The 21,513-nt window shown below is 35.6% G+C and overlaps 1 protein-coding gene across 1 annotated transcript in view; it reads left to right on the top strand.

Moving 5' to 3' along the window:
- The window catches only part of LOC150108970 (H(+)/Cl(-) exchange transporter 7-like), a 501,264-nt gene that overhangs the window by 406,702 nt on the left and 73,049 nt on the right, over positions 1 to 21,513 (top strand). Inside the window, exon 18 of the mRNA XM_090401344.1 lies at positions 18,254 to 18,343. Within this exon, the coding sequence (XP_090257470.1) occupies positions 18,254 to 18,343 (90 nt within the window). The remainder of the gene's footprint in view (positions 1 to 18,253; positions 18,344 to 21,513) is intronic.

Here is a 21,513-nt window from a genome sequence, read left to right as displayed (position 1 = left end):
TTTCATGGACAGTGCTCTGCTGAATTGGCCAGTATTATTCCTCCACTCTCCTCCACAATCATTAAAACAAGAGCCACTGCTAACCAACACCCCTTTTACAGTCCACCTTAAAATTCAGCGAACCAACTTCACTGCCTCTTCTTTTATTCCATCTACTTCTGTCCTTTGGAACAGTTTCTCCCACTCTGCCTTCCCCAATGAATACAACCCTCAGCTGTTCAAGCAAAATGTGAACAGAGTCCCTGTATTCCTATTGCTCCCGCACATGGCATTAGTGCACTATAGGTCTTATGGATTTTTGTGTGCGGATCAGATAAAAAAAAAAAAGACACTATACATCACTATTTAAGCCCTCTCCAATGTCATTTACATACAAAATAAACAACAATGTTCCCAAAACAGATTCATGGGGGAACACCACTAGTTATAAGACTTGAATTAGCCACTAGTAACTCTCCTCTTCTGATATATATCACTCCCCCAAACTCAATCTGTTGATACTTATCAAACAGCCAATCTCCAATTCAATGCACTAATGTGCTATCAAACCCCATCTGTTCCAATTTACTACTGGTTTGTTATGTGGTAGTCTTTCAAAAGCCTTTGCAAAATCAAAATATACTACTGTATATGCATCCTCTTCATTCAATGTATTCATCACTTTGTTATAATAAGTAAGCAGATTGATAAAACATGATCTTCCTTTAGCAAACCCATTCTGTCCATTAAAGAGAATTCTATGGCTGTCCACCCAGTTCTGTATCCTTGTCCTCACTAGCTTCTCCAACACTTTATCACAACTCCAGACAAGCAGATTGGCCTGTAATTCAAAGTCTTATTGCATTCTTTATGAAGCAGAAAAATTTTGCCATCTTTTAATTTCTTTGGGACCTGACAGATCTAAGACTGATGTTGAAAATGTACTTTAAAGGTGTTGTCAACTAACTGGAACATTATTATTATTATCTGACCCCCATGGAGTCAGACTCATCATGGGAGGTACACACTATTGCACACAGTGCTCATCCAACAATGCTTTATGTTGGAATAAGTGAGACATGGTTGGATGAGGATGACATCCTGACAGGAATAGAGATGGAAGGGTATGATGTGTTTCGTGAGGATAGAAAGGGTAAAAAGGGAGGGGGAAGTCCTATTGATGACAGAGAAAGAGTTATGTCCATACAAAGTAGGGATGAAAGGAGAAATAGTGCCAGTGGTTTTGAGGCAGTATGGTGTGAGATAGAGGTGAATAGAATGAAATACTTAGTTGGATGTTGTTATAGACCTGGTAATGTGGATCGTAGTGACTATGAAATGTATAATCAAATTAGCCAAGCAAATAAGAAAAGGGTGATTTTAACTGTGTCAATATAGACTGGGATGATGAGATAGCAACTGGAAGTAAAGAAAATGTGCTTATTGAGTTTTTGAGGGATAACTATCTCAGACAGTATGTAATGGAGGGCATACGAGGATTGAGGGTCTTGAATCATCTCATCAAAGGATGTAATTATAAATGAAGTGTCAAGTCGCACTCCTGTCCTCACACACTGGTCATGAGAGTGACCATGAAGTGATTGCCTTATACTGCTGGCAACAACTTGGGTTGTTGCTAGCAGTGTAAGGACCTTGGTAAGAAAAGGGTATATGTGGAACAAAAAGGCTGGTATTTATGAAGAGCTCACGAGACAGCTTACAGGTGTAGCATGAAATGAGTAGTTAGTTGGAAAACAGATCAATGCACCTTGGGGGATATTCAAGAACTATTTAGTAGAAGTGATGTTTCAATGTATTCCAAGGGTTAATTAATTAAGCATGTGATACAGAGAAAAAAAGGCATCATGGAGGCAGCATAAAAGAATGGTAATAACCAATTCCACACAGATTAGAAAGACCAGGCAAGGAGAGTGACTTTGTTGGTAAGGGTAGCAAAAGTGAAGTATAAGCACCAGTTAACTAATGAAGATAAAAAGAATCCTAGAGTTTTTCAATATGTGGCCAGCAAAAAAAAAAAAAAAGAATGATTATGGAAAGATGACATTGATTGGAGAAAATGGTATAAGGACAAAGGTCTTTCATTCTTGTGAATGTGACATCATGGAGAGATTGAGAGCAGTTGATGATTGGGAGGAGAGACTGACTGTAAGTGAGCCAAAGGTGTATGGGGAATTGAGCAAACTTGATGTTAATAAGACTGTAGGACTTGATAATATATCACCATGAATTCTGAAGGAATGTGCCAGGGAGTTGATATCTGCCTTGACATATTTTTTAATATGAGTCTTGCACTGGGTCGAGTTTCAAAGGAGTGGAAGGAGAGCAAGTTTGTGCCACTTCATAAGGGAGGTGATAGAACTCAGGCATCAAATTATAGGCCTACCTGTGTGTCAGGTATTGTGGTTAAATTATTTGAGAAGTTGGTGAAATCTAGATCCAGAAGTGGGTTGATAACAATGGTATTATCTTTGACAGACAGCATGGATTTGTTAAAGGGAGGTCATGTTTTAGTAATCTACTTACTTATTACAATAAGATAATGGCTTCCTTGGACAGAGGAGAGGGATACACAGTAGTATACTTAGATTTTGCAAAGGTTTTTGATAGATTACTGCATGATAAGCTGATAGGCAAACTACAGCAAATGGGATTGGATGTTAGATTAGTGCACTGGATCAGAGACTGGCTATCTGATAGGTATCAGCAGGTTGTGTATGGGAGAGCAGTATCCAGGAAGAGGAAAGTCACTAGTGGTGTGCCTCACGGGTCTGTTTAACCTATATGTTAATGATATTGGTGAAGATTTGGATGGGGATATTCAGTTGTTCGCAGATGATGCAAAGTGGGACAAACTATGAAGAGTAGAAGATATTGTGGCCTTACAAGACTTGAATAAATTGAGAGAATGGGCACAGAAATGGGGATGCAAGTTAAATGTTGCAAAATGTAAGGTTTTAATATTTGGGAGACAAAGATGGGATGTAGAATTTATGCTTAGTGGGGATATATTGTTGGATGTGGAGTAAATAAGAGATCTCGGGGTGAGTGATAGTGGATAACAATCTGAAATTTAGGGGATAATACGTTGCCAAAATTGTGAAGACAACACAAACAATTCTGGGAAAGATGCAGAGGTCTTCTGTGCACAGATTTGGTTTTCAAAAGGATGAAGAGATGTTGGAAAGGGTCCAGAGACAACTTACTAAGGTAGTTTCTGATGATCTCTGGGATGTTGAATATAAGGAAAGATTGAGAAGATGCAATTTACAGAGTCTAGTACATAGGAGGAAGATGGATGATATTATTATTAAGTGACACCTCCAGGCAGTCCAAAGACTCATGGAGGGTATCTACTCTACAGCTCTCTGTCTCCACCATTCAATTCAACTACACCAACAGCATCTACTGCACACCGCCACTAGTATTTTCACAGACATTCACAAACATCCATGCCCATGGTGGGATTCAAACCTGCAGCCTTTTGGCTGAAGAGTGGATACGCTAACTACTTGGCTAACCAGGCTGGCTGATATGATAGAGACCTACAAGTTAGTAAGGGATTGTTATAGGATCAATGTTGGAGTGGTTTTACAGCAAATGGTGGGAGATCAGGGAAGAACCAGAGGACATCCCTGGGAGCTGTATAAGGTTAGTGTGAGCAGGGGAGTGAGAAGCGGGCTTTTTTTCATCAGAGTTGTGAATGATTGGAATGTCTTGCCTGAGAGTGTGGTGTCTGCAGAGAATTTGAGTGTGTTTAAGCTGTGGTATTGATGAGCTGTGTGTATGACAAAAGGACCTCATTTATGAGTCGTTGACTCAATGGGGGTCTTGGGATGATGATGATGATAATAATAATAAACTGATTCAATGTGTCTTACATCCACAACACATTCACCAACCACTCTCCATACAAAGAACCAACTGCTCACTCCTCTTCTCACACTCTCCTTATACAGTTTCCAGATATGGCCTCTTATTCTATCCCCTCTCCCATTCTATCAAAAATCTCTTCCATATCAACCTGATAACAACCCTTGACTAGCTTATATGTCTCAATCATATCTTCATCCCCCCCCCATCTTCATCCTATTCACAAGGCTTTGCAATGTACATTTTCTCAATCTGTCCTCATACACCACATTCCAAAGACCATTGACCCTTTGTGAATTTTCTCTGGACCCTTTCCAACGTCCTCATCACCATGAAAAACCCAGCAACCAAATCTGTGCACAATATTCCATATGAGGGCCTGATCAAGGCTTTATACCGGTGGTTCTTAACCTTTTCGAAGTCACGGAACACTTTTGATTATAAGAAAAATTTGGCAAACGCCAAAAGCATTAGGGTTATACAACTAACAATAAAAATATGCATGGACTTGCCTTTTATAAAAGTGGAACTTATTTTAATGAGATACTTGAGCTTGTTGGCTTTTGCAGATTTCAGCAATATCAGGTTTAATATCCTCATCTCTTTGTCGGTATTAGGAAGTCTTTCACGCGTTTTAGTTTTTATACTGGTTAATATTGAGAAACCAAGCTCACACAAATATGATGATGAAAACTGTAACAAAATTTTCAGTGGGTATTCAGCATGGACAAAAATCCAAAATTCCTCAAGAGTTATTTCAGAGAATTTCATTTTTAGAGTACGATCCGTTGACAAGGTAACTAATTGTTCTTCTTCTTGTAACAAAAATTCACAACTCGATGTATTAACTGTGCCAAATGGATTTCGTACCCAGTCATAATTGTCTGCATTTAAGGAAGGAAAGTAACTAATCTTTTCTTCCAATATTGTTAAATGTTCTGTTATGACAGAAATAATTCCCTTGACATTTTTATTATGGAGTGAAGGAAACATATGTACTCTATTTTTTTCTGATATGCGGTTTTTCTAAATAGATACTTTTTTCTGAAAAGCTGACAATTTGGCTGTGAATGTCAAAATATTTTAATTTTTCCCTTGGACACTTGTATTAACGCTATTTAAGTAATTAAAAATATCAGCTAAATATGCCATTTGAGCACACCAAATATGATTCTGAAGACATTTTACAAAAGCATCTGTACCTTCATTTTTTAAAAAAAAAGGGCCAATAATTCATTCTTAAGTTCTAAAATTTGGAATAGCACTTTTCCTCTGGATAACTATCTTATTTCAGTATGCAAAAGCAAAGATTCATACTTGGATTCCATAGATATGCAAAGTTTTTTAAAAAGGCATGCTTTTAAAGGTTTTGACTTGATGTAATTTACCATATTTACAACTTGGTCTAGTACAGTTTTTAATATTGCCGATAATGTTTTTGAAACTATGGATTATCTGTGCAAAAAACAGTGCATTGATATATTTGAGTTTATTTTCTTTGAAAGGGTAGCAAATCCTTTAACAGAGCCTATCAGTGATGGAGCACTGTCTGTACAAATTCCTACATAGGTCCCATGAAATTTTAAAATTTTCTAAATATGACGTAATAGAGTCAAAAATATCTTGTCCTGTTGTACATTCGGTAAGTTCTCTGCAGCATAGAAATTGATTCACTATTTCGTTTTCATTAATGAAACAAACGAATCCTGGTATATGAGCTTTACCGCTAATGTCGGTGGACTCATCAATTTGTAAAGCTAAATGTTGTTTGGAAAGTTTATTGGTAACTGTTTTTTCAATATCATCTGACATATCTTTAATTTTGTTTTTTATTATATCGTCAGAATAAGAAATTTTCATAATTTCCTTTTTTGCATTGCCAAACATAATGTTTACTATTTCACAACATCCTGGTAAAATAAGAGACTCTGCTATAGTATGTGGTTTTAATTTTACAGCAATTAATTCAGCTACCTTATATGATGTTGTGCCTTATTGGAAATTTTAACAGTCTTTTCAAAATATTTTACTTGTTTAACTTGCATGTCCAACAATCTCTTGAAATAATTAAAAATTTTTTTTTTAAATAACGAAACCTGTGGTGCGTTCATAATTAGAAGAAACACACGTATAAACCACAGTGAAAATTATTTAATTGTAAATATTTCATCCTAAGTATCTTAGGACATCATCAGTACAGTATTTAAACAAAATTAGGAATAACATACAGTTAGGGCGCATGATTACAATAGAATCTCATGAAAACGTGCATAACATGCTAAAGTAGTACAAAAAAAAAAAAAAAGTTAATTATTTAACACAATTTTGTATGATAATTTCCCATACTTTAGGAATAGTAAGCAAGTCGTTGGGGTTTAGGTTTGGTCTGTATAGTAGGGCTTCAGAACTTTCTTTGTATGAACGTTCATGTTTAAATAAAGATCTATGTAAAAGTTTAGCCTTTTCCCAATGGATCCTATGGTTTGGATTTTCAATTCCGTGTTGAGAGAGGCCAGATTTCTGCAGTTTAAGAAGACGAATGTGGTCTTGATGTTCCGAGATGCGTTTCTGAACAGACCTACTTGTCTGTCCAAAGTAAGATAATTTGCATGAGCATGGAATCTCATAAACACCAGGTAACATCAAGGGTGAGAATTTGTCCTTAGGAGAAGGTAATTAATTAGTTGTAAATTTGGTTGATAGGTTTGTAAGTAGTGGCAAAATTGTATTCATAATTTTAGAAAGACGTTCTGAGATGCCTTTAACGTAAGGTATGGGAATCCTATGCACTTCTTCCTGTCTGGTTTGATGTATGCAGAAGTGACTGATGATTTTTTGAGTTGTTTTAGGATTATATCCATTTAGGATGGCTGTATTTTTGATAACTTCTAATTCCTGGTTTAAAGATTCTTCAGAGGAGCAGAATTTGTGTGCTCTGGAAACTAGTGATTTAATAATGCCAGATTTCTGAGATGGATGATGAGCAGAAGAATTGTGAATGTAGCGACCTGAGAATGTAGGCTTGCGAAAGACGGAAGTGGCGATGGAACCGTCTTCTTTTCTTTGGATGTGTAAATCCAAAAAAGAGATACCCTGTGGAGATTCTTTTTATAACGTGGGAAAATGGATCCAAACCATAGGATCCATTGGGAAAAGGCTAAACTTTTACATAGATCTTTATTTAAACATGAACGTTTATACAAAGAAAGTTCTGAATCCCTACTACACAGACCAAACCTAAACCGCAACGACGTTCTTACTATTCCTAAAGTATGGGAAATTATTATACAAAATTGTGTTAAATAATTAACTTTTTTTTTTTTTTTTGTACTACTTTAGCACGTTATGTACGTTTTCATGAGATTCTATTGTAATCATGCGCCCTAACTGTATGTTATTCCTAATTTTGTTTAAATACTGTACTGATGATGTCCTAAGATACTTAGGATGAAATATTTACAATTAAATAATTTTCACTGTGGTTTATATGTGTGTTTCTTCTAATTAATTTTAAGTTTTTGAAGTGAGATTGATGTGCTTCATAGTAAAGTGACATTTCAACTTAGCAGGAACCATTGTGCTATTGAATAGTTTTTCACCGCATACAAGACACTGGGGAATAGGACATTCTTTCTCACTGGTTTATGTAAAACTGCAACTTAAATATTCATCCAAATATTGTCTATTAATTTCTCTTATTTTACTATGTATAATGCTGTCTTCTATATGAGACGTATTTGCAGCAATATCATTACTACTACTTCCAGTTGTACTTGCCCCATCATTAATATTTGCCTCAGAATCATGTTTTCATTTAATAATAAATTTATCCATTGTGTGCTACTACGATGTTAGGCAACCAATGAACCAAATACATATTAAAAACTGGATGGACTGTGTGCTATTATGATGTTACACAACATACAAACCAAACACACATCACTCAATGACTGTAAAAGAGATGCTCCTCCCTGTCCCCTCCTACAAACAGATGACCTATAAACGATATTTTACTGGTTTAGAAGTCAACACACATAGCAGTCTTTAGTTCGTGGAACACAATTGTCCCGGGAACACTGGTTAAGAACCACTGCCTTATACAGTGCCGTCATTATCTCTCTCTATTTCTGCAAGTCAGGGTCCTCTGCATCATTGCCATTATTCGATGTGATCTCTTCACAACCTGTGCAATGTGGTCCCTAAATTTCAAGTTCTTGTCCACCATCACTCATAGATCTCTCATCTCTTCTATTTCCTTTAAAGTTTCCCCACCAAGCGTATATTTTGCATCTGATCATTGCTTACCAAATCTCAAATCCTTATGCTTTCAAACATGGAACTGACAATTCCATTTATCTGCGCATTCATGCAATCTATTCAAGTCCTCCTGTAATATCCACTTCACTCTACATTTTTGCATCATCTGCAAACAGCTGCATATCACTAGTTAAACCCATCTGAATATCATTAACATACAAAATGAACAACAATGGTCCCAAAACTGATCCCTGCAGTACACCACTAGTGACCTTCCTCTTTCAGGATACTACACCCCATATATAACTTTCTGATACCCATCTGACAGCCAGTCACCGATCCAACTCAGAAGTCTGTTATCCGATCCATCTGTTTCAATTTATTTAACAATTTGTCATGTGGCAGTCTATCAAAAGCTTTTGCAAAATCCAAGTACATCACTGTATATGCATCTCCCTTGTCCAAGGTATTTGGCACCTTGTTATTGTATATAAGTTAGTAAAATATGATATCCCTTTAACAAACCCATGCTGATAGCCACAGAGAATACTGCTGTTATGAAATCATTTCTGTATCCTACTTCTCACATCTCTAGTATCTTCACCACAACTCCAGATGTACAGATTTTCCTATAATTTGAAGCCACAGCCTTATCACCACCTTTATGCAGTGGAACAATTTTACGTTTTCTTTCACCCTCTTGAAAACTGTGCTGTTAAAATACTCTTATTAAGTAGGCATGCCAATGCTACTACCATTTCTCTGGAACATTCCCTTAAGATGCATGGTGATATGTCATCAAATCCTATCACCTTATTGATATCAGGGTTATTTATTTTCTCATATACCTCCTGCTCACACACAATTAAGCCATCCTCTACACTTAAGTTCCTCATAATTCCACCCCGATCAGGATGAAACACCTGTATAAATTAAATACTGAAACCTCAACAATATGTTCTGGAGCAGTTACCATTCTACCATATTCATCCATTAACATCATCTTACCATGATCATTCTTCCTTCTACTTGCCACATATCTAAAAACTCTCTAAGGGTTTTCTTCACTTGATTTGTCAATTTCTGCTCATACTGCGCTTTTGTTTTTCTTACTAATGGAGTCACTCTCTTGGCTTGTTATTTATACTCTTCATGTAACTGATTATTACCATTATTCATCTTGTACTGTCTCCAAAGTACCCTCTTCTTCTTCCAGATTTCATGCTTAAGCTCCTTATCCATTCATCCATTTTACACCTACCTTATTCAGCCTTTTGTTCTTTGGAATACAATCACTCATTGATGTGCTGTGATGTATTTCTTTGTCAGTTCCCAAGCAGCATTTATTTCCTTATCGCTCAACTTCATGTTCCATGCTATAGCTCCAAGTGTCTTCTAAGCTTATCATAAATTCCATCATTAGAATTTCACATATATCCTTTCCTCACAAAAGTCTGCATATGGCTAGCCACAACTCAGATGAATCACTTCGTGATCACTTTCACCAACTGGTGGAATGGGTGAAACCCCAATCACATTTACATCCTCTGATGAAATGATTAGATCTAAAACTCTCGATCCTTTCATGTCCTCCTTTACATGCTGCCTGAGACGTTTATCGCTCAAGAACTCAAGAAATTCATTTTTTAATTCCCAAATGCTATATCTTCATTCTAATCTATACTGCCATAATTAAACTTATAATAATAATTGCCCTTCATTTGTTTACTGATCCAAGTTGTTTATACATTTCTTCATCACCACCCTCCAAATTTCCAGACCTATAGCAACATTGAACTAAATAAGTCTTTCTGTCAACCTCCACATTACACCACACATAATTACAGTCTTATAATCATTGCCACTATTTCCCTCTTTCATGTCTACCTTGTGGACATAATTCCCCAGCTATCATCAGCAGCCTTCCCCCTCCCCTCTTCTTTCTATCCTCGCAAAAAATACTGTATCCTTCCATTTCTATTCCCATTAGAATATCATCTTCATTCAACTATGTTTCACTTCACATTCCCTCAAGACACACAATAATATACCATCAAGTCCCATGGCATTGTTGACATCAAGTTTACTCAATTGCTCACTCACCATTAATGGTTCCTTCCCCATTCCCATTGCTCTCAAGTTCTGCATTATGTTACAATCACAAGGATGGAATATATTAATGAACTGCTCATTTAATACTTCTACTACTTCCTCCTCAGTGTTTATCATTCTCCCATTATCACTGACCAACATCATCTTCCCATAATCATTCTTCCTTCTACTGGCTGAAATGAAGAGATAGCATTTGGGAATAAGAAAAATGAATTGTGTTCTACACGGAAACTATCTTAGGCAGTATGTAATGATGGATATGTGAAGATTGAGAGTCTTAGATCTCATCATATATCATTAAAGGATGTGATTATAAATGGAATGTTATATCTCCCTTCAGTTGGTGAGAATGATCATGAGTTGATCACTTTGGTGGTGGCCAGCTATGTGAAAACTTCTGTGAGGAAAGAATATAAATGAAGCTACAAGTCGTGTGATTATGAAAAGCTCAGAAGACAGTTTGGGGCTAGAGCATGGTATGGAGATTTAAGTAAAAGGAGATAAATGCTGCTTGAGCACTGTTCAAGACCTATTTAACTACAGCACTGTCTGAATGAATTTCACCCGTGCAGTTAGCCTAGTGGCTTTGCGCTTCGCAACCATATGCCTGGGGAAGGAGTGTCCCAGGTTCGATTCCCGTTGTAGACGTGAGGAATTTGAGGATCTTCCTCAGGCATAGCCAAGTTAGCCGGTCTTGGGCACGGTCAGTAGGGTTTTTTTCCGCCAGTTTATCTGGCGTTTTTCATCCCGCAAACAGGCAAACCGGCCCCATGAACATACGCCTCTACAGTCAAAAATATATCCCCCCCCAGCGGCAGACCAGGCGACGGGTCAGTTGGGAGTAGTACTAACAAGAAGTCACATCTAAAGTAACACGCGGACCCTGCATGGGAAGTGGGAATAACGCATAGTAGAAGAAGAAGAAGACTGTCTGAATGAATTTCAAAGGTCAAAAAGGCTAAATAAGACAGGTGTAAAATGGATGATTGAAGAGATTTAGCATGCAGTTTGGAAGAAGGCACTATGTCAGCAGAACAAGATGAATATTGGTAATAATCAGTTGCATAAGGATTACAAAGTGCAGGAAAGGATAGTGACTCAGTGAATAAGGACTGTAAAAGTACAGTATGAGTAGACATTTACCAATTAGGCCAACAAGAATCCTAGAGAGCTCCTTTTTTATATGTGTCAAGTAGAAGTAACAATTATTATGGTATGATGATCTTAACAGTTAAAACTGGCTGATTGGTAACTGCTGCAGAGGATGTAGTGAAAGTATTCAGTGAGCATATCATCAGGATGTTTCTTACTCATATGTATGACATCATGGAAAACTTGAATGTACAAGGAATGGGAATTGGACTGATGATGAATGAAAAGGGGCACATTAAATTTAAGTAAATTTGATGGCAATAGGACTGGATCACATATCATTACATCTTAAGGGAATGTTACTAGGAGTTAATGGTAGCCTTTACACATACCTGCTTAAGAAGTCTCACAAACATGACAAGTCCCAAAGTAGTGGAAACAGAGTAAAATTGTTCCATTTCCCTAAAGTAGTGTAGGACTTAGGTTACAAATTATAGGTTTGGTAAGTGCTAGGATATACAAAAATGGGTTGATATTATCAGTGTTCTCTGAAAAACGATTTTTCACTTGGCTATAAATTAAATTAAATTTACCAAGAAATTATATTCTTTATCTATATGTATTATATATTATATATATTATTTAATCCTTTATCCAAGCGTAAGCAAACAAAGTTTGTTCTTGAAGTATCTTCACAACTAAGGCTTGGCTTCTTGTATATATAGAAGCTAATGACGTCACATTATTTGTCTTAGTATCCCATAATGCAAAGCATACATCCTTTCAAATGTGTATAATGCATTATAAGACTTCAGTAAATGTTGAAACCCATCTGGGTAGTACTCCCTTCCATAATGCATAGCATTATATATGTCCAAATATGTGTGCATGTGTGCTTTTCATTATGGAATACTAAAACAATTAATGTGAAGTCGTTAGCCTCTATATACAAGTAGCATTACCATGAAGATACTTTGCTTACAATTGGACACAGGAGTAAACAAGAAAATAATTTCTTTAGAAGCTAATTTGGAAGTTAAATTTAATTTTTAACCAAGTGAAAAAACCTTTCTGCAGCTGATTCTCATCCAGAATATCTTAATATTAAGGTTTTTTATGATTTCTGCATTACTTCAACTTTTGTATCTCTTCTGGATCTGGCACCTACTGATGTGAAAGCTTATTATTCTGTATTTGGAGAATTTTTTTTCCATGACAACATAAGTTCTTTAGTGTTCTCTCCCTACTCTCCTCAAAGATCTCCCTTGGGTACTGTAAGTTGATTATTTCCTTTTTTTTTTATTGCTGCAGTTGTGTGGTCACAGACTGGGCACCTCTTCAGTGTCTTGTGGCCCTCTGGATAAGACTAAGGTCCATTTTGTCGCGAGGTTGCTCAGTCTTTGCACGTTGACTTTCACTTCTGCCAGCTTCTCTTCCTTGTGGAGTGGAGGAGAGTGTGGGGAACCTAATTTCCTGGTACTTTTCACCTCCTTCAATATTATTGGCTCAATTTTTTGAGCAGGATTTCTCTTTGCAGGCACATTTAGTGTAGGATCTTTTTCTTTGCTTGCTGGCATTGTCAGATAGATAGTGAGATTTCTTGCTGGCTCTATTTTCTAATTTAGTGCAGGATATTTGCAGACACTTTTAAAGTGTGTCATTTTAATCTTTTTTCTTACAATTTCTTCCACTGCTCATAGTAAGACAATCTTCCTCACTACAGGATTTACGGTTATCCAACCTTTCATTCATTTCTTATTCAAACACAAGACAAGGTTTTAAAAGATATAGATGCCAAGTTAAAATTATTAAAATAAAAGGATTTCCGATAGAATATCTAGAAAATCATGAGGATGCTGCAAACATTTTCAAAATGGGGCAAGGTTTCGAACATCCAAAAAACATATCCTTAGGAAATCCTAAATGGTATTCAGGAGAAGTCATGTTGACCATGGGTATGAAGACTCCTGTCCTTTATTTTGTACACATTGGGTCCTCCTTGTCATGGCATCAGAAACAATGCTTATGCTTCAGTTTGTAGAACACCTTGGAAATAGCTGTCCAAAATCAAATTCTTTTAATTTCCTTGAATCCAGGTCATACGAGGGTTGCTTAGAAAGTTGGTTAAAAAAATTAAGTTAAACACATTTTTTTGGAAAAAATCACCTTTATTTCTCAACATAAAGTCTCCATCAAGGTCTACACATTTGGTCCAGCGAGTTTCCAACTTTTTCATCCCATCTAAAAAGTAGGATTTGTCAAATTTTGCAAAATAGTCATTGACAGCCTTGATGACATCCTCGTTCAAAGAAAATTTTTTCCCACCGAGCCAAATTTTTAAGTTTGGGAACAAGAAGAAGTCACACGGGGCCAAGTCCAGCGAATACAGTGGATATGGAACCAATTCGAACCTCAATTCATGCAATTTTGCCATTGCAATGGATAATGTGTAGAATGGCGCATTGTCTTGATGACAATGCGCCATTCCCCGAGTGGCACTTTGAACCTTTTCAGAACTTTTGCAGGTAATTCTAAAATACAATGTTGAGAACTCAGTTCCAAATATTGTAATAGTGCTGCAAATTTTCCTCACAATTGCTGTAAGTGTTGCTAGTTGTGAGAGGAGTTTTTCTAAATAAAATTGTTTAAGAATTACCTACTTTACTATGAAATAGACTTTGCAATGTCATCGACGATTTTGCTAACAGAAAAGCAAGAAAAATAACATTTTAGAATGTTCAAATTAAAATTTTACTTCAAAAATAAACATAGTGTTTTAATTTATTTCCCTATACATCGTTTTGACTTTTACATACCAAACATACTTGTGTAGTATGTTTGGTATGTATTGAGAGGGGGCAGCAAACTCATGGACCATTCTGGGCAGCAAAAGCTCTAGCTACATCACTGCTTGTTTGCAGTCTGCATGACACAGTTGGACAACTTGCAGATCTCTATTCTTCTCTAGTGCCTTATACATGCAGACATCTTTGCACATGTTTGATGGGTCCAGACCAGATGAACACAAACCATGATAATGCCAATTCCTGTCATTAGCACAATTATATAACGTTGTCACTCTTACACTCATGTTCTCATCATTCCTTCATTCCTTATAATTTAGTTTCCATGACCTCTGTGTTAGGTCTCATACCACTTATTAGTTTTTCAAGACTCCTTGGTACCAAACGCATTCAGGTGTAGACATCCCTATTATACAAATCTAATCTTTCCTGAAACTCACTCCACAGATCCAAAAACTCACATCCATTCCTTGTACACAGCCTATATATTGAATCGTTTGCCATCATAGCCCTTGTTCTTAATTCATTTTTATCATATCGAGGTGTAATATACATACTATTTTCACTTTCTCACTCTTCTCTCACCTCTTCCAACAATCCTTTTATGTCCTCTCTCAAACTGCACTTATTTAAGTCGTTAGCATCTACTACAATTACGATCACATTCACTTTTCTTTTCTGTTTTTGAATTGCATGTGCAATATTTTTAATTTTAGCTCCTGGAAAACTTGATGTTATAACCTGCTCATCAAAAGCATGTTTTATGATAGAGTCGCCATACCAAATAACATCCTTCTTTTTTTACAAACAACATCACTTACCTAATTTTCACTTACTGACTTACCTGATTCCATGCTTTGTTGTTTCTTATTTTGCTGCTTAATTTTTTTTTTCTTCCCTATGTTCATTCAAATGTCTCTTGACTTTCTGTAATTCCCATGTTGTGTTTCAGGTGTATCCAAGTCCAATCTTTCTGCTAATTTCTTTAAACTGAATTCTTTAACAGATTCATCACAATCAGAATCTTTCTCTGCCATTTGGTTATATAAACTGATAATCTGCTTTAATTTTGCTATTTTGCAGGTTAATTCATTCTAAATATCTTCAGTAACCTCCTTAGCGAGCAAGCCTTCTTGTTCTCGACTTCGCTGTTCTTCTTAGCATTATGTTTCTTATGAATTTTTGGTGCCATTTTCACCTATATTTATTATAGCACTGCCTTAACAAAAATATGTTATAAAACACTAAATACACTAAAAGTACTAATCTACTCTATAATATAAAATGATAAGCCTCTTTATGAAACATTTCTGTGTCACGTTTTTTGTCAAGTTATTTGAAACGCTTTAAAAAACTCAGGGGGGCTACGCTGAGTATCGAGTCATCAGAATTTAAGGAGAACCGGCCTGCCAGTCCAGAACTTTGGGGATTGGGAGCCATAGGCGTCGGGGGGAGCCCCTGGTATACTATAAAACACTCGTTTTCTAAGAGCAAACTCACAATAAAACAGATAAAAAGTAAGTAGGAAGAGGCTACATCATCCGTGTCAGACTCTCTGATTAATCTCTTTCTTCTGTTATGTATTGGTTAATATTTGTGATTGTGGTTGTATGTTATATAAGCTCTTAATTGCATTTAATAACTGTTTTTGATAGCTTTGCTCTTCTATTATATTATATTCTATAATTTTTGTCTGTTAACTGAGAGAAAGGCTTTTTCTTAATCAATAAATCAGCAGGGTTTTTTCTCCCGGAAACTCGGGTTTTTCATCCCGCATACAGACAAATCGGCCCTTCAGAACACACACAATTTACAGACAAAAAATGCTAGTTGGGGTGGTGAAGGTGGGTAGTAGATGGCATTGATGGAGAGGTTCGGTGTAGTGGTTGAGACAATTGTAATAGTAGGTGTCTTCCTGTGATGAGTCTTCAGACTCCTTGGAGGTGTCAGGAATAATAATAATAATAATAATAAATGCCATTTGAATTTGTAAATTTAATTCTCATCTTTTCTCAGTATTTGTTTTAATGTGAATACATCATCAATGCAACTTCAACCTTTCTTAAATCCAGCCTATTCTTCTAATAGCAGACTATCGGCAATACCAACAATCTTTTATTTAAAATCTTACTATATGATTTATACGCTGTATTTAATAATATAAAGCCTCTGTGGATCAGTCAGTGTTTGAATTGTTTAGGATACAAACAACCTTCATCAGGACTTTTCCAATAAAGATGAGTTAGCTGGTCTCATACAGAGGTGACAGAGTTTTTCTTACCAAAAACTCAGGAGGAAAGTACCACTATTCTTTAATATTCTTAGCAGAAGATTTTTTTGTCCTGCAACCAGGTAAACCAGCCAGTAGAATACACACAACTTACAGAAAAAGAATACTTATAGGTGTAGGGATAACCACCCTATCCTGGAGTTATGGTTATGAAATCCAAAGATACTTGGAAGGTCATGGGAGCTCAAGTGCCCTGAGCCACTGATGATGATGATGATTTAATAAGCTATTACCTATGTAATTTTCACATAAATTTCTATTTTGCTTCTTAAAAACAGATATTATTTCAGCCTTTTTTTTTTCATTTTTGGGGAATTATTGCAGGTAATCCAACAACTGTTTAAGAGATTTGGGAATCTGACTTTAAAAGAAGTTTCACTATACAGGTAACCCTCATATAACGCGGACGTTAGGTTCCATAGAAATGTCGCGTTATGTGAGACTCAGATCACATAGAAAAAATAGGGTTATGTTCCAAAATCGTTTTTTTTTTTTTTAATTATGCAAACAACGACATATCCAACAAAAATATTTTTTTATTTAATTCACTTAAATCATGTAAGTTAAGAAAACATAAAACATAATGCATAAATGTTTTAGGCAGAATAAAATAAAGTGCATATTTTAATCGTCATCAATGTTTTCAGAACTAACATTTCATAGATGTTCTTTATTTATGAGTGGCCAGACGTCATCATCACTTGAAATCTCTTGGACATCACTAGTATAATTCTCATTGCATACTTCGGCTGGTTTAGTTATCAAGAAGTCAGTAATAAGACCTTGCTTACCACTATGCTGCAATTTTTTTATTAAGTTCATAATATGGAGCTAAACAAATACCAATTGTCTCGTGAATTTTTCGGAGAGCTCCATTGAGGGATTATTATGCGTAAAATAACTTTCTAACTTTCTTGCCAAGTCCAATCCTTCTGCTAATTTCTTTAAACTGAATTCTTTAACGAATTCATCAGAATCAGAATCTTCGGCAGAACTTTCTCTGCCATTTGGTTCAACGTCATTTATTAATTGTACCAGTTTCTTCTCATTTAAATCTGTTTTCCCATTAATTAATTCACTAATTTTATTTTCAACCATATTGCAAAATCCCTCTAAGTGGCATTACTATAAAAATAAATTTTTACATAAAAAAAAAAGCTTTACATATTGTATATAACTTACCAGAAAATAGTGCTCAGCTTGAGATTATCACAGTTATGATTTTTAATGCGCTTTCTTGGAAAAAAAATTAAGGCAATTTTCAACAACAAACACTTTATCTAGCTGGTCTAAATGCGTGCTAAAGGGTATTTTCTCTAATATAAAATTCACTTCTTATAACTACATGCGTGATACAGGCAGACTCAAATTTGACGAAGATAAAATTTGATTTTTAAGTCGCATGGTGAAAAATATATAGAAAGATAAAGGGTTACTACAATTTCTAGTCAGTGTTATATCGAAACCAAGTTGTATAAGTGCCACATTGAACAAGAATTACTATAATTTGTAGACCGCGTTATATCGAAACTGCATTGTATAAGTACCGCGTTATATGAGGGTTACCTGTACTTAATTAACTCTGAGGTACTTCCATCTGTTCCTGCTTTTTTTTTTTTTTTTTTTTTTTTTTTTTTTTTTTTTTGTTGATAAAGCTTCTAATTCCACTATTTCCCATAAATTCCTGACCGATTTTAATAAATCAGTTTTAATAAATGACAAATATAGTTTCCAAATTTATTAAAATAAAATTTTAATAAATTTCAGTAAACATGTGATTAGTTTTAAAAATTATAAAAATCATTGCTATATGTTATTTTTTATTTAGGTATTCAATGAAACAGTAGGAAGTAACTGGGCTCGAAGGCCAACCCTTCAAGATTTCAGAGATCCCTATCCCCGGTATCCACCAGTAGAGGTAATATTTTTAAAAGAAGTAAAATTTTGTATTGCTTTATGTGTTATATTATATTATTATAGTTTTATATATGCCATAAATATTTTACATATATTAATGTTTTATATTATGATGTGAGAGGCTGGTAGCATGGATTGGGGGGGGGGGGACTGACAGAGAGCAATCAGAGGGTAGTTTATGATGGAGTGGAATTAAGGCATATGAGAGTGACTGGGGGATGTCACAGGGCTCTATACTAATACAATTGCTCTTTAATCTTCTTAGAAGAAGATTTGGCGGTATATTCAGTTGCCTTTTGACGATGCAAAACTGTGGAGTGAAATAGTTGATAAAGGTGATATAGATATCCTGGAGCAGGAGTTCTCAACCTTTTCCAGTGGCGTACCACTATATTTAATTCAAGATATTAGATGTACCAGTAAGCAAATCTGTTTTCGTACCACTCAGCAGTGGCTCAGGTACCACCAGTGGTACACATACCATTGGTTGAGAATCCCTGTCCTGGAGGATGATTTAAAATAAATTGACAGTGTGAGAAAATCACAATGGTTGTCAATTTAATGTTGCAAAATGTAAGATATTGCACATCAGGATGAAAAATTACATACTTTGTATCATATCGATGGTACTAGATTTCAGAAAATTGATGAGGCTAGGGATCTGGGGGATGATGGTGGATAGAGACTTCAGAGGTCATATTACAAAAGTTTGAAAAAATAGTTCCAAGGATGTTGAATAACATACTGACAAGTAAAATTAGGGAGGTTATTATCCCTCTTTATAAAACTATGATTTAACTTGGTTGGCACCTGGGTTTCTTGGAGATCAGGAGGAGTTGGAGAGGATTTAGAGAGGAGTGACCAAGCTAGTGACAGGTCTATGCAATGCTCCCTACGAGGATAGACTGAAGATGTGTGAGTTGCAGAGTGTTGTTGAAAGGGCTGGAGAAGAAGACATATGTTAGAAACTTATAAATTACTAAAGGGATTCTGTAATATTGATACAGAAGAAATGTTTGCACACATGAGGAGTTGGGGAGAACAAAGGATCATCCCTGGAAGTTGTGTAAGAATGTAGTTAATAAGGGTGTGCGGACTAGCTTCTTTGCTTGAAGAGTAGTGAATGAGCTGAATGGATTGCCAGAGGTAGTGGTTTTGAGTGCCCCAACAGTGAATAAGTTCATGACTAATTTTAAGAAGAGGTATGATAGTTATTGTATGAATAATGGTTAGTTTTGGTCTCCCATGATGAGTCACTTGACTTTATGGAGTTACCCATATAATAATAACAATAACATCTAACCATATTATTATTATCATCATATATAGTATAAAAACTGGTAGTTAAAATTGCCTTTGGTTGGAAAGATCCAAGCTCAAATTCTCTGAAATGCAAAGAGCATTTTATAAAGACTTTTCACAACTAGAAAAAAAAAAGCACCTAGTTCCATATCAATATAGTTTCCACTTGAAAATTTTGATTCCTCCTCCTCCTCCTCATCCCTTCCCTTTTCATTTCCCTGCAGAACAAGAAAACCAACCGGAGATTAACTGCATGTAATAGGAAATATGTGCTGCACTTTGATATACACAGCAGACTATGTACATGGTATTTATCTCTGTCCTTGTCAAATTAGGTATATAAAAAGCCAAATTACCTTAACAGGGACCTAATATCTAAATAATAATGGAATTAGGATATCATTATAAGATTGTAATAGATCAAATTGTAATTTGCACGATTGAATCAGTTTTGAATGACTAAATTATTTTCCTTTGAAGAGAAAGAAATAGAAGGGGAAAAAAGGAAGGAAAAGGACTATACACTCAGTTGTTGCTATAGCAAACTCTGAAAGACCACAAGAATTGTTTGTTATAACAAACAGTTTGCTGTAATGATTTCTTTTGGAATACCACTATCTTTACATTAGGACTTTTCATTAGTTCATTATAGTGGTGTTTGCTATAGCTGAGAGGCAAATATAATCATGGAATGTATGTATGTAATTCTAATTAATATGCAATTCTTACTATTTCACTATAATTGGAAGGTACTAGCATCATCCTTAGTAATGGCTGTAGTATGCATGTTGCTCAGATAAGTTAGTATTTTTTAGTTTTTCATATATACATATATAATTCATATATACTAATGCCAAGAGAATCAAGAATGGAGGAAAAGAGTTTTTAGTATTGGTTAGAGACTTGACCATAAATTACAGGGATTAGAGAGAGACTTAATTTATGGAAAGGATACAGGGATAGAATAGAAGGGATATTGGATTTTCTGGATAAACAGAGAGAACAAAATATTGCTGCTAATAGCATATACCAGCCCTATATCCTATCCTGCAGCAACAGTAAAGGTTTTGATAGGAAATTCAGTGCTATCCATATAAGATAGCAGTGTATAATTGATTCATAATTGATTCAGTGTATAATTGATTTGAATCCAAACTGATTCAAATCCTTCAATGCTGTCACCAGATCTAGCACTCACAGCAGTTCTCTTCATCATGCACTGTTTTAGATACTTATTTCTCAGTACTGGCATCTTCAGACTTTAAGGTTTCATCATAATTACCTGCACTGTACTGATCTAAGTAATGTCTCAACATTTTCATCTTCCTTAGATCAGTACAGTGCAGGTAATTATGATGAAACCTTAAAGTCTGAAGATGCCAGTACTGAGAAATAAGTATCTAAAACAGTGCATGATGAAGAGAATTGCTGTGAGTGCTAGATCTGGTGACAGCATTGAAGGATTTGAATCAGTTTGGACTTAGAATACATCATTTGACCAAGTCTGTACCCCATAATTTCATAACCAAGGTAGCTATTTTGCTCCATCTGGGGAAGCAAAATGATTGTGCAGCCTTGAGCTGAGGAGTGCCAAACAGTTTTTCATTTAAAAAGAGGTATATGTGAAATTATCAGAGACTTATAAATCTTCTTGGAGCAGTGCAGAAATGGTGCACTCCACACAGTACACCATTTCTACTATTTACTCCTCCATCTATGCACAAAGTCATCTATCACTCACCATTAATATTTTTGTCTGTAAATTGTTTGCTTGGGATCTCTGACCAATTTGCCTGTATGTGGGATGAAAAACCAAAGTTTTTGGAATGCAATATGTGCAATGAGTGTGACTTCTGTCGGATTTGTGCT

The sequence above is a fragment of the Typopeltis vanoorti genome, chromosome 2 (genome assembly GCF_054136105.1).
Source record: "Typopeltis vanoorti isolate ZY-2024b chromosome 2, IOZ_Tvanoo_1.0, whole genome shotgun sequence".
Taxonomy (NCBI): Eukaryota; Metazoa; Arthropoda; class Arachnida; order Uropygi; family Thelyphonidae; genus Typopeltis; species Typopeltis vanoorti.
Note: the sequence above shows the minus strand (reverse complement) of the source record. Positions and strands in the feature narration are given on the sequence as shown.